General features: G+C 39.9%; 1 protein-coding gene across 1 annotated transcript in view; it reads left to right on the top strand.

The window, feature by feature from the left end:
* Nucleotides 1-14,746, top strand: part of LOC112115942 (leucine-rich repeat-containing protein 7) — a 243,760-nt gene that overhangs the window by 149,497 nt on the left and 79,517 nt on the right. Inside the window, exons 11-12 of the mRNA XM_029912345.1 lie at nucleotides 5,410-5,539; nucleotides 6,529-6,644. Coding sequence (XP_029768205.1) covers nucleotides 5,410-5,539; nucleotides 6,529-6,644 — 246 coding nt within the window. The remainder of the gene's footprint in view (nucleotides 1-5,409; nucleotides 5,540-6,528; nucleotides 6,645-14,746) is intronic.

The raw sequence follows: 14,746 nt of genomic DNA, 5'->3' as shown, positions 1-14,746 counted from the left end.
ACATCCGAAGAAGTGGGTTGTAGCCCACGAAAGCTTATGCTCTAATAAATTTGTTAGTCTCTAAGGTGCCACAAGTACTCCTGTTCTTTTTGAGAAATTATATTGGACACTATCCAGATGGTTCATGCACTAGTTGGCACTTTGGTGGCTTTTTGCAGTGTGCATGTTTAAAAAAAGAATCCTGTCATTAAGATATTATCTCAGTGATTGAATTGTTCAGAATTGAAAGGAACCCTCTGGTCTTATGCCAACTTTCTGTTAAATATTGTTTCTCAAGAAGCCTTAATTAGCTCTCAAAAGAGAGATACTGCAGCTCTAAGAGGTGGATTTGCAGAACACTAGGATAGACAGCTAATACTGCTACATCATTTTTGAATGATTGTGCTTGTTAAATTTAGGGGCCTGGCAGCACTAGAGGTGAAGTAATTTTCTTCCATAGAATGATCACTGTACCTATAACTTCAAATTGTGCTTCCCTTCTCTGACTCATTCATTACTTTAGACAGTTTCCTGCTGGGTCTTTCTCAAAAAGTGGTAGCCATGGTACTCACTGGAACATGTTATTGTAATATAAAAATCAACAATGAGGAGGAGAGAACTGACTCTCTCTGGAGCCGGATGTTATAATGACATAGAGAGCAGTCTGTCAACTGTTTGATACTTGCCTTAATAGAACTGCCAACAAAGCAGTTAGGGCCAAAAAGGTGGTGGTGATGGTGGGTAGTCACTATCAGCCTAGATTCAAAGAGATATTTAGGGTTCAATCCTGTGAGATGCTGAATAGTGTGGCCTCAATCCAACAAAGCATTTAAACATATCTTTAAGAACTCTGAATAGTCTCAATGGTTTCCCATTGCTTAAGTGCTTTGCTGGATTGAGCCCATAGAGATAAAAACACTCATCTCTAGAGATGTGTGTCATTCATGACCCGGAGATATTTGCACACATGCTGGCTGAAAATGACATAATGAGAGCAGAAAACTAATTAACTTGTCAGATGGGAAGGATGGTGTCACAGAGTGGCTGGTCCTTTATGGAGAGTTAGAGGGAGACAGGGAGATGAGGCTAGGTTGCGTCTCCAATCTTGTTTCATTACTTCTTCCTGGTTGGCTCTGTCAGTCAGAGCTGCCTTACCTTGTTTACTGAGTCTGGTTTCCACCCAGGATGGCAAAATATATCTGCAGTAGTGACCTGGGGTTGGGACTTTCTAGCATGGAACTAAGTGGTACTGTGCTAAAGAAGCAATTGGGTAGATCCTTTCCAATTTCAGGAAACACTGTTTTTAGCAGGTCTCAGTACACATATACAGTATGGTGGAAATACTAGAGCAAAGGAAAACTTTTGTATTTTGTAGCACATGTACTGCACTGTAGAATGCAAACTATTGTAAGAAAGTATTCTGATGTAACTCATGTAATGAATATTGTTTGAGTGGCTTCCAGAATGCATGTCATATAAATCCTGGCAATTACTACAACAAACATACATACGTGAAACAGCTACATTGTTCACTGTTGTTCTTATCACAAAATCAAACAAATTGGTGATTGCTTATCAGTAAAGTTGTTTTATTATATGATGAGACCCAAACTGCACTTCCAGCACACCCAAAAGTCCCACTGATTTCAGGGAGCGTTTTTGGTGTGCAAAAAATGTAGGTTCAGGCCTGATACCTACCTTCCTTAATGCAAATTACACGTCAATGTGAGGTAACGTTTTAAAATATCCTGGTGATATTCAGTACCAAATCATCACCACTCTCCTAGTATTCTTTGTTGCTTTAAACCAGTGGTTCTCAAAGCTGGTCCGGTGCTTGTTCAGGGACAGCCCCTGGCGGGCTGGGCCAGTTTGTTTACCTGCCGCGTCCGCAGGTTTGTCCAATCGCGGCTCCCACTGGCTGCGGTTCGCTGAGGGATGTGCTGGCCGCCCTTCCTGCAGCCCCCATTGGCCTGGAGCAGCGAACCGTGGCCAGTGGGAGCCGCGATCGGCCGAACCTGCAGACGCAGTAGGTAAACAAACTGGCCCGGCCCACCAGGGGCTTTCCCTGAACAAGCAGCGGACCGGCTTTGAGAACCACTACTTTAAACAATATACATTTTTTAAAAAATGATAGGTGAAGTCAAGAAAATACTTGAGGAAAAATGCATCTCTCAGAAATACTGAAAAGCATTAATTTCCCTTCATTTATCTCATCTGTAGCTATCCTTCTGGTGGATCTACACAGTCAAAGTAGAGTAGGAAAAACTGCAGCAAGTGAAAGGGGGAAACAATGCAGAGAAGTAATAACTAAGGGTATGTCTACACTACAGGATTAATCCGAATTTAGATAATTCGAATTTGGGAAACAGGTTGTATAAATTCGATTGTGCGCGGCCACACTAAGCACCTTAATTCGGTTTTTAACCACATTAATTCGGTGGTGTGCGGCCACACTACCCCATTAACTTAAACACAGTAATTCGGTGGTGTGCGGCCACACTAACCCTAATTCGAATTAACAAAATCGATTTAGGCTCTACTCCGTTCGTCGAGGTGGAGTACAGAAATCGATTTAAAGGGCCCTTTAATTCGAATTAACTGGCTCTGTAGTGTGGACGGGTGAAGGGTTAATTCGGATTAACGCTGCTAAATCCGAATTAATCCCGTAGTGTAGACCAGGCCTGAGTCATGGTGAGAGAGGGCTTCTTTAAGTTACAGGCTTCTTCCACCAAGCATCTAGTATCTTATCAGTTGATGTTTTGTTATCCATTCCATCCTTCCCCAACTTTAGGATGATTGATCAAATATGTGGTGAAAATGACATAATGAGAGCGAGGACTTCTTAAGCTATGGGTTACTCTTCTCTCTAGTACAGGTAGAGCATGTGTTGGGCATAGCCCCATGGTTTCCAGGGGACACAGAAGACCCATAAAGGTCCATTACCTTCATACTCTGCACACCCAGGGAGAATGAGTGGAGCCTCAGTGAGTGATGAGGTTATTAGAACCCTAACTAAATTCATATGATAAGCTGCTGTGGCCAGGTTACCTTCCCTCCACAAACTCTGAACAATGAAAATTAGACTTCGAAGTTACACAGAAGTTGTATAGCTGTTGGATAGCTAGATTAAGTCCAGTCTCACTTTGACTGTGTTCCCTCTGTTATCACAAACTTCATTTCTGTCCTGATTGTTACCAAGAGGGAAAGAGGTTGAGAATGTATATGTCAGATGGTACCTTTTAACTAAAATTACATTGCCTATTAAGGTTTCAGTGGCACACCTTGTGTGGCTCTTGAAATTTACTGTTTGCGGGATAGTGTTTGTAATGTTCCCAATTCTAGGTCTAAGTAGGACAGGGGAGTTGTGCTAAATCAGCACATCACCTGGCAAACCCTAGCTAGTTGTGGGCAGCTTCCAAGATGGCATCCTTTCCACTATACTTTCCATTACAAGGGTACTCTGTCAGGTCTATGCCTATTCCTGCCAGGAAAGACCTTGAATGAACTAGGCCAACATGTTTGAGTATTACCTTTGCAAAATATTGCTCTTTGTCTGGTTTGAAAGACAGGTTGACAGATACAAAACTTGTAATAAAATAGCTGGCAAAGCTTTCAGCTGTTCTCCTCACAATTCACTTCATTAATCACCATACGGCTCATGGAAGGGTGATGTGCTTCAGACCTTCAACTTATTGAGGTCAGGTAGTTACAGGAAAGTGCTGAGAACCAGTTGGGCCCTGGGTGTAGATTAGCTGCTGCAGGTAGGGTGACCAGATGTCCCGATTTTATAGGGACAGTCCTGGTTTTGGGGTCTTTTTCTTACATAGGCTCCTATTACCCCCCCACCCACTGTCCCGATTTTTCACACTTGCTGTCTGGTCACCCTAGCTGCAGGCATTACATTTCTCAGAGTTCGAAGGCTGGAAGAGTTTTTTAAATAATTTAGTTGGGTAAAAATAATTTTAAAAAAATACTGAAAGGTCCAGATCTGCAAGCATTGCTTACTTATAACTGTCATCGACTTTAGTATTGCAGTTGTACCCATGAGTGTGAGCACTGTTCACCCGAGTGAAGGTCACATTCTTAGGCCTCACTTTTCTCTTATTTATATTTTAAACCTTAAATTTCTTACTCTACAATCATAGCTAGATTGACATGGGCAAGGTACCTCTGAAGCATGCATGTGGGGATTCTCATCTCCACTACAGCCTTTTACATTGCTATAAGCTTTTAGAAGTGCAGCACAACAATGATCCAGGGCAGATATTGAGATAATTTATTTTTTCATAAAGGGAGCATGTTAATATTTAGTACATCAGGTGCTCAGCACATTACACAGTTCCACTTATCAGGCAGTTTTATATTAAAGACTTGGCATGAAAACCTTGAAGTACTTTAAGTTCAATAGCCAAATACTCTTAAAAATGACTTATTTCTGTTTGCTTTTGTATTAATTTTTGCTATACAATTGGCTATCCCATATTGTGTTTTGAAACAATCTCAGAAGATAATCTGTCAGAATTTGAAAGATAAGCATACTTACAAAGAATACATCTTCTGCTTTAATGGCTAATTATAGCTGGCTTTGTTGAATTTGGATCAATGTTTGGTTCTCTCCACTAACCAGCTTTTTGTATCAGAGTTTGTGTCAGTGACATCAGCTGAAAAATATACCTTTTTCAGTAGTGTATAAAGATACTTTCTTCTCACCAAACAGTTCTTTTTCCCACCTATCATCTTTTTTGTGCATATGTCCAGTGCCTAACACACTGGGTCCCTGATCCTTGACAGATGCCTCTAGTCTAGGCATTTCTACACTACAAATAATAAACAACAATAATAATGCATGGGACAGAATGGTATCCCTTAAAAATACCTTGCCGGCTTTACCTTAGATAAATAGATAGGATTACCTCAATATTAGTAGTATTACCAATACTCAACTATACTTAGCTCTGGTCTACACTGAGGGGGGATCGATCTAAGTTACGCAACTTCAGCTATGTGAATAACATAGCTGAAGTCGACGTACTTAGATTGACTTACCGTGGTGTCTTCACCGTGGTGAGTCGACTGCTGCCGCTACCCCGTCGACTCTGCTTGCGCCTCCCGCTGCGCTGGAGTACAGGAGTCAACGGGAGAGGGCTCGGCGGTCGATTTATCGCGTCTAGACTAGATGCGATAAATCGATCCCCACTGGATCGATCGCTGTCCGCCAGTCCGGCGGATAGTGTAGGCATACCCTTAGGTGTATATAATTATTTATATCTTCAACCTTTTGTTCTGTGAGAATCTGAATAATAAATGTTACTTTTTCAATATATGATTTGCAAATGTAGTAATCTGACACTATAAACTTGCAGAGATTTGAAACTGTTAATTTGTGTTCTTACTTTTTCAAAAAGTCTAACAACGTGTTTAAAATTTCAGTTTATCTCTATTAGAAGAATTTGACTGCAGCTGTAATGAACTGGAGTCCCTACCTTCTACCATTGGTTACCTTCATAGCCTGCGAACATTAGCTGTGGATGAGAATTTCCTGTCTGAATTGCCTAGAGAAGTGAGAAACTGATTCTGTTTTTAAATTATTCATTAGTATGTTTTACATGAAGGGCCTAACCTTGCAATCTTTACTCAGACAAAACATCCACTGAAGTTATGGCAGGTGTATGGAAGTTTTTTCTCACTCTGCAGGATGGGGTCATAAATGATCCAGATGGAAGACCAAGTCCTACTTGCCTTAATCACTTGTTCCCATGGAACAGGTGATATCACTCACATGAGCAAGGCAAGCAGAATTTGACCCTGTGTGCAAGGCAAGCAGTATTTGACCCTGTTCGTTTTTCTCATGTGTTACTAATGCTGTATGCAGTGTTGTTGTAGCTGGGTTGGTTCCAGGATATTAGAGAGACAAGGTGGGTGAGTTAACATCTTTTATTGGAACAACTTCTGGGGGTGAGAGAGACAAGCTTTTGAGCTTACACAGATTTCTGCTTCAGGTCACCTCCATGTTAACTGAAAAAGAGTTCTGTGTAAACCCAAAACTTTGTCTCTCAACAACAGAAGTTGGTCCAATAAAAGCTGTTATCTCACCCACCTTGTCTCTCTTACATTTTGTTTGTCATTTTACATTGTAAACCGAGGGCTTATGCCCTTGACCGTTAATATCAATATAAATGTAAATAGGAAAACTAGAATTGGAAATGAGTATTTCATTAATGAACACATTATGATAATAGAAAGCATTTTAATCAAACTATGTGAAGAAATATGATGTGTATACATACATCTTAATATAGCAGGAAGCTATTGATAGCAGATAGGTTAAATTATAACTTGAAAAGCCATTTATCAAGTAAAGGACCTGATTCTACTCCCGCTGAAGTCAGTTTGGCTCAAAGTATTATCTCAGAAGTACACAATAAGTAGTCATTACCTCATTCATTAATTTTAAAGACATAATTAGGTCACCTTTTCAAATAAGGAGAATTAGTGGTGAGAAACTTTGGCAAAGTGAGAATCCTAACTTCTTGCCTTTTATGTCCATAGATTGGAAGCTGTAAGAACGTAACAGTTATGTCCCTGCGCTCTAACAAGCTAGAATTTCTTCCTGATGAGATTGGTCAGATGCAGAAGCTGAGAGTGTTAAATCTGAGTGATAACAGGTATACTTTGCATAATTTAATCATCTCACCCTAGAAGTGTTTTGCTGAACGATTTTAAACATTCAAAGTTAATAGCTATTGAGGTGGTGTTCTTTCATCATTAAGCACCTAGTGTTGGTCCCATTGAACTACATATCAAAACTTCATTGGGGCCAATGGATTCACAAAAGTAAAATCCTGATACCACTCATGTCTCCTACTATTACCATGTGAAAATGTGACCACTTATGTTCATGAAGGTTTTGCTTCATGAAAATGTTTATGTAAGCCTTATGATGGTATATTTTATGATCTTGATTAAAAGATGGTCATGTACTGGTGTATGGTAGGTCTTTAGGTGCAAGCACAAAAGAATATAAACATCAAGGGGGAAATCCTGGCTCCATTGAAGTCAATGGCAAAACTCAAAAAATAGGCATTTTAATATGGCCACTTGTAAATGTATACATCTAGGAACAAAGAATGCAGAGTATACTTAGTCTCCCAACCTATATCCTGGGAAGCAGTAACTCTGAAAAAGACTTGCATTCCTTGGAAGTATGAACAGGAGAATATCAAGTAGAACTAGAGAGATTATATTATCTTTGTATTTGGCTCTGGTGAGACTGCTAATACAATACTGTGTCCAGTTCTCATGTCCACAATTCAAGAAGGATGTTGATAAATCAGTGAGGATTCAGAGAAGAGCCACAGGAATGATTAAAAGATAGGAAAACGTGCCTTCTAGTGACAGACTCCAGGAACTCAATTGGTTTAGCTTAACCAAGAGAAGGTTAAGGGGTGACTTTACAGACTAATCAAGTATCTACATGGGGAACAAAACTTTGATGATGGGCTCTTCAATTTAAAAGACAAAGGTATAACAAGATCTAGTAGCTGGAAGTTGAGCTAGACAAATTCATACTGAAAATAATGTGCACATTTGTAACGGTGAGCATAATTAACCATTGGAACAATCTGCCAGGGTTTGTGGTGGATTTTCCATCACTGGACATCTTAAAATCAAGATTGGATTTAAAAAAAAAAGTGCTCTAGTTCAAACAGAATTATTTCAGGGAAGTCCTATGGCCGGTGTTATATACAAGATCAAACTAGATGATAACGGTCTCTGACTTTATAATCTATTAACCTAAGGCCAAACCCTTTTCTTCACGTACCTAGTCCCATTGAAGTAAATATGGCTATTTGCATGAATAAGATGAGAATGATTTGACCCCACATATAGACACTGGGAAAGACGGTTTTATCAAAAAAAATTCATGCATACATGTACTTCAAGAATAACTTAGATATGACCCTTTTCAGCAAAATAAAAAGAGATACAGGTTTGTTCAGTAGTGTGGCAAATGGTACATGGAGGCAATACTGTCACCAATGATTATCTTCTGAAATCAGTCAGAATTTTGAGAAGGACTTTGCACCTCTATTACTGGGGGATATTAACAGAAATTAGTTCACCAACACATTATAAATCCTTAACACAGAAATATCCTATAGTACACTTGATAACAATTATCCACTTACTGGAACATTTTCTTAAAGTCAGTTAGATGCCATAGGACCTGATTTTTTGCTCTGACAGCAGCAAAAAAATGGAGTAACTTCACTGAAGTCAAGGAAGTTACACCAGTGTAAACCTTGTATGAGAGCAGAATCAGGCTCATAATGGGATGATAGAACTAGTTCAGAGGAATTAGGAGCTAGAGCAAACTTAGATCTTTTCTGAGATTTGAAAAACTATGGTGTACATGTATTGCTTTTTTGTTTGTTTAAATGTTCACATCTTAGTGGTCACTGATTTCAGCGGTGACTGAATGTGGAATTACTGAAACACTGTGAACAGCACTTTTTTATCATGGTACTTCCATCTTGGGTGAAATTAAGAATTACTGAAAAATTCTGATCTCACAAGATTTCCAGACCAAAGTGTTAGGATAAATTTCAAATAAGTATTCTAATGTTCTGGTGCTTAGCCAAAACATAGACTTACAGGTTTTCCCCATCACTAATCATGAAATTATGTAAAATATTAATCATATGTAAAAGTACTGTTGGCATCCTTCCATTATCATACAAAAAAGTAACACATGCTTAGTTTTATATTCTTCTTGTGGAAAATCATCATCTTCCCAGATGTTGGGTCACAAAGAGCAATCATCCCTGTTCTATGGGCCTGACTGCTGAAGCCTTCCTTGTGATACTTCCTATGTCAAATCAGACACAACACTCGGTAGTTTTAATTTTCACTCTTTTTTAGATACATTGGTCATTATTTGGGTTATTATTTTGAATGTCACCAAAAATAAGTACAGAGGTTTATGAATTTAGAAAATAGTCCTGGGTATATTAAGAGCTCTACAGGACTTAACTTGTCTTTCAATAGAATCCTCCAGCTAATGTTCAGTATAAAATGTTTCACATACTATGAGGTTAGCCTCTTTGGGGAAGAGGTATAAACAAGGTTTGGAGAAATATAAGTATAGGATTTGTTGTTTGTGTTTGTTTATTTGGAACATGGCAAAATCAGAATCCAGTATTGAACACACAATATTCAATGGGTGATCCTGCTGAACATAAGAGAAATGACCCATCAAGAAAGAAAAATTCAGGCTGTTTCTGTCCACAGACTTAGAATAAAATGCCAAAATGAATATTTCCCTCTCCCCCTAGAAAATATTTGTTTGCCCTCATTTCATGCCGTATTCCACTTAATACTGTTTACATTATTAGAGGATGCCCAGTGATATTTTCCATATTTTGGAAGACAAATGCATTACCAGAATTTGTCCTAGATTTTTTTTAATATTGCCATGCTAATTTGAATTAATTACTGAGGATATTAATTAATGGGATATTATGTGTTACAGATAAGGTATCAGTTCAGAACCAGCCATGCAGTGTAAGGAAATAAAGACTAAACTACCCTTTTAATCCTAAAGGCAGTCTCTCCAACTCACAGAGGAGACACCTTCGTAGGCAAGAGTAGAGAAGGTGGCACAGCAGCTATCCACAGCTGATCTGTGATAAATGAGGGAATCCAATAAATTGATTAAAACCAAAAGAGACATTACTGCTTTCCCTGGACAAGACGTCAGTTAACTAGCTCCTAAAGTGTTACAGATTTTAAAATAACTTTACACTTAACGCAGCTTGAGCTTTTAAAAATTGATCCAGGTAAAATCTATAGACCGACACAGACTCACTGTTGAAGTGATCTGGCTCATATTGTCAGAAACTATGGGTAGTACTGAACTGAAGCTAAGATATCTTCCCAACTCTTCTCTAGACATAGGCAAATTAGATGTTAGTTGGCTCTTAAAGTACATCTCAGTTTATAACTAGAATGTAATCTAATAATAGTGATAAAAAGGAATAGCTTCAAAGTATTTATTTCAATTTAGTCGCTGATATGTAATTTATGACCGGATATGGAATAATTTCTTACTGACAGTTTGGGACCTAGGGATATATTTAGAAAGGTTTTTTTCTTTCTAAAGAACCTCAGGGGAAATTCTACTTTTCCTTATCTTCTGTCATATAGGAAAACACTTTTTATATGAAAATTGAACATTAGAAAAGGGAACACATCTTTCCATACTTGTCAGGGCTCTTTACAAGTTACTGTAAATAGTGGTTTTATTGAATAATCAGCTGGGGATTTAGCATGCTATCAAAGTGTTGTTTCATGACTTCCTGTTTTTTATTTTAAATATTTCAATTTTTTTATCTATCAATGTCTGCTGTGATTTTAACATTTATATATTGTTCTGTTTAATTAAATGAATGTGAATTCAGACAATCTGAGTGGCACTAATATGCTGTTTTAAAAATTCAGTTATCGCTTGTGTTAAACTCTTTAAAGAAGTTAGTTTTTCCAAGAGATTGCAATTTTAATTACTGGTGATTAAAAGCTTGTACATAAATCCAAATCCTGTAGCTCAAACAAGGAAATAAGGGCAGCAGAAGGCCTTGAATACATTGAAACTGGTATGATTCCTCTACTCAGAGTGGTAGGGAAGTGAAAATGTGATGATCCCACACAGTACAAACCTGTGAACTCCAGCCTCCCTAACACCTTGGGAAATGGCCACAGAATCTGTGACTACAGAGATCCATTAGACACCCTCCACCCCTTACTGGCAGGAACTAGAGGGTGTGGAGCAATCACACAGGAGCCTGTGATTTCAGATTCCAACTCACTTCCGCATCCCAGATAGCCATAAAAGCTTATTTACTCAGGCCTGATGCACGCCAGGAAGAGAATTAGGCCCATAGTGGAAACTGATTGCCTTGGTACCATGTGATTTGCTTTTGAATTATATGTTAATTTAGTTTAGGTAACTCCTTCAGAAATTATCCATGCACCAGTTCATCTTTCACCTAGGATAACTTAATATTGTGAATACATTTTTCCTTAACTATGTGTTACACAAAAAAGCAATTATGTAAGTAATTTTCCAAACTGTCTAGTGAGAAATTTAGGCATTTAAGCATGAAAGATAAGCACTTTGTTGAATAGCACATTTATAGACTTTAGACTTCTTTGTACAGTTGGTATACTTTCTGAATGTTCTCATCAGAAATGCTGGATAAATGGAGGCAAGGCAGATTAAACACACTTTAAAATTTTAATGGGCATAGTGCACTTTTATATCATCTATTCTGCTCAGTGGAGGATGCATATAGGGCCATATTTTTAGAGGTGAAAATCAGCATCGCCTCAATGAAATCAGTGGAACTAGGCTGATTTACAGCAGCTGGGTATATGACCATCGTCTGTCATCAGTAATTAGTCAACACCAATGCAATGCCTCTGTTGCATCCTTTTGTAGCTACAGTGTAACATAATTCTGACTGAGCAGCCAAGAAAAAACATCTACTCGTTTCTTCACCATTCACAGCCTAAATCAGTGTGCGAACTGTGATTAGTATTATGGGATCAATTTTCAGAAGTGTGGTTGAAATGCAAAATTTATATTAGTAGTTCAGTTGCTGATTCAAATCTGAGTTACCAGCACATCTAACCACTAGATTGAGGGCAAAAATCAAGAAGATGGGTTCATATGATCAGATTTGCACTGATGATTCAATTCAGGTACAAAAACAGGGTCACAAATTTTGTGAAATCAAATTGTGACCACAAAAGAAAGTAGAGTCTCAACTTAGCTGAAAATACAATACGAAGAATGAACAATGTTTGAAACAGATATATGTAAATGATTGCCCCCCATTTTCATGTCTTACATCTTAACTGTGATTATTAAATTCACAAAATACATGCACTGTAGAACTAAAAGATATATTATATAGATTTCAAATTGTTCTAGTCTAAATTTTCAAAAATGACTAGCAATTTTGCATACCTTCATATTTTTGGTGCTGAACTTGAGACACCTTAAAGCAGTAGTCCCCAAACTTTCGCGCCCCTGTTATCCCTGTCTGTTATCCCCCGCCTCCCCATAGCCGAGGCTGGGAACGGGGCTGCGGCTGAAGGGGTGTGGGGCAAGGATATGGATAAGGGGACTGAGACTAGGGGTGCGTTTGGGGCAGGGAGCGGGGCCAGGCATGGGGCCGGGAACATTGCTGCAGGCGGGACCGGAGCACAGCTGGGGGCAGGAAGGGGCTGGATGGCACTCCCTCCCTGTCCCCGCCCCATGGGGGCTGGCCTGGGCCCCGCTGCGACCCCCAGTTTGGGGACCTTGCCTTAAAGGGACCTGAAAATATGCTCCCATTAAGGTGTCTTAAACTGGACACCCAAAGTCACATTTTTGAAAATGTGTCCATTCAGTTTTGTTCTCATAAGTAAGACTAAGATTTAGTCATGGGTATTTTTAGTAAAAGTCATGGACAGGTCACGGGGAATAAACAAAAAATCATGGCCCATGACCTGTCCCTGACTTTTACTATAAGTACCCATTACTAAATCCCTGCTCCTGGGCCCCGCTGCTTTGAGGCCCCCAGGAACCACTCTCCGGATGGCTTCCAGGGCCGCCTCCGGGGCCACTGCTCCAGCTGCCCCCAGGACCGCTGCTGCTAGGGCAGTCCCTGGAGCCACCCCTGGGACCGATGCTTGGCACTTCCTAGGGCTGCTTCTCGGGTGGTTCCCGAAGCCACCCCTGAAACCGCTGCTGTTGGGACAGTCCCCAGGGCCAGCCACTCTGGCCACTGTTGGAGCGCTGTCTGGGGCCGCCTGAGCAGCAGCTGGTGCAGCTGGCCCCAGGGCTGCTCCAGCAGCAGTTGGTGTGGCTGGCCCTTGGGCCAGCTGCTCGGGCACCCCTTGGCCTGCCGCACCGGCTACTGCAGCTGCGGAAGTCACAGAAGTTGTAGAAAGTCACGGAATGTGGATAGTATTTGTTATATAGACTACTTTATTAAAATCTATTTAAATTCAATTAAGAATATGAACATGAAGACTGTCATGGCTGTTGGAGTTACATATGTGGGTCACTGTTAGAGCTGATTGAAAATTTTTCATGAAAACTTTTTCCATCAAAAAAAATGCCAGTTCATTACAACTGAAATATATTTTGTGGAAACATGTAATTTGATGAAAAATTCATCTAGAAAGTTTCTCAGTTCCACGCTGGAATTTTAGGACCCAGCCACCCAGCCCAAGAAAATTCTGTTCCATGAAGAATTTCAAAAGATCTCCTTTTAGTGTTTTTACCTGGACCACACAAAGTCTTTCAGATGGTCTCTTAAATTTTTTATAGCCTTTGCTGAAAGAATTAAAGGGCAACCAGTTACAGCCCAGTGCATGTCACATTGGATTTCAGACTGTATCCAGCTCTGCTATGATCTAGCAAAAGTTTCTCCTCCAAGGATAATAGTTCATTCCACTAGAGCTCAGTCCACTTTGTCAGCCTTCTGGATTAACATAGCTGTTGTGACCACGCTGCTATTTTACAAATGTCCATCTGGATGCATTTTTTCCAGATACTACACTATCACTCAAGCTTCCCGGGATGACACCTACTTTGGAAAATGAGTGCTACATTCTCTCCAAGTAATCCAAAGTCCCACCACCTGTAAGGAAACTGCTGATGAATCACTTACAGTGGAATATATATGTGCACAATCACTTGAAGGAGAAAAAACAGTTACTTACCTGTACAGTAACTGTTCTTCGAGATTTATTATGCACATAGTCATTCTGGATCCTTCCACCTTCCCTGCTACTTTGGGTATTAATTAGACGGTGGTGGGAAGGAACAAAGAGGGAGGCAGTGGCACCCATGCCTCTCTGTATCCTCAGCTCCATGCATGAGAATAGTTGGGGAACATAGTGGTACTGCTGGCAAAAGTCTCCAACTCAAATGCATTGGGTGCATATATACCTACAGTGGAATGTATATGTGTACAACACATCTCAATGAACAGTAATTACTGTACAAGTAAAAGTAATCAATTTTGCCTCTCTGGTGAGGCAGAAACCCCCATTAATGAGCATATGAGTGCCTTTCTTATGGGATACCTCCAGTAAATTCACTGTGTGTAAGTCCTTTTCAAAAAAGGACCTTAAAGGTCAGAGATATGAGGCGTAAAATGTTTCTCTTTGACTACTTCATGTGCCTGCATCAGACCTGGTCCATCTGTCTCCCCTGGGATGTTAGCCTGTGATACTGAGAAGTGCCCCGCTGAGCCTGGCATCTGATAGCTTCAGGGCTCCATCTACTTAACCTTCAACTTCCAGGTGTACTGGTAGGATTGTCCCTGTTAGAGTGCTGAGAGAAAGGATTGGCTGTGAACCTTGGGGTTAAAGTATAGTGCATAGAAGAAGCAGGAGCTGAAGTAATTAATACTGATGTGCTCAGTTATTGCTGCTGAGAAGAGGTAGCAGCTGATGCAGACACATGGAGTGCTGTAGCACCTCAGCAGTTGTAGTCTTGGTAGTGATCATGGAGAATGTACCCTCAGTGAATGGTACCTGATAGTTGGTACTGTTGAAACTCCTCCAGTACACACTTTGGGCCATGGAGTCTCCTTAGATTAGAAGTGGAGAGGCGATTTAGACCTCTTTCTTGCAGAAGTCTTTTGAGGAGCTCTCTCTATTCTTCTAGGCTGAACGACCTGTCTACCTTGATACCAATGAGGTCCATGGT

Source organism: Terrapene carolina, unplaced genomic scaffold (assembly GCF_002925995.2).
Source record: "Terrapene carolina triunguis isolate 2854851 unplaced genomic scaffold, T_m_triunguis-2.0 Scaffold210, whole genome shotgun sequence".
NCBI classification, from domain to species: domain Eukaryota; kingdom Metazoa; phylum Chordata; order Testudines; family Emydidae; genus Terrapene; species Terrapene triunguis.
The sequence above is the reverse complement of the archived record's forward strand: the minus strand, read 5'-3'. Positions and strand labels throughout refer to the sequence as shown.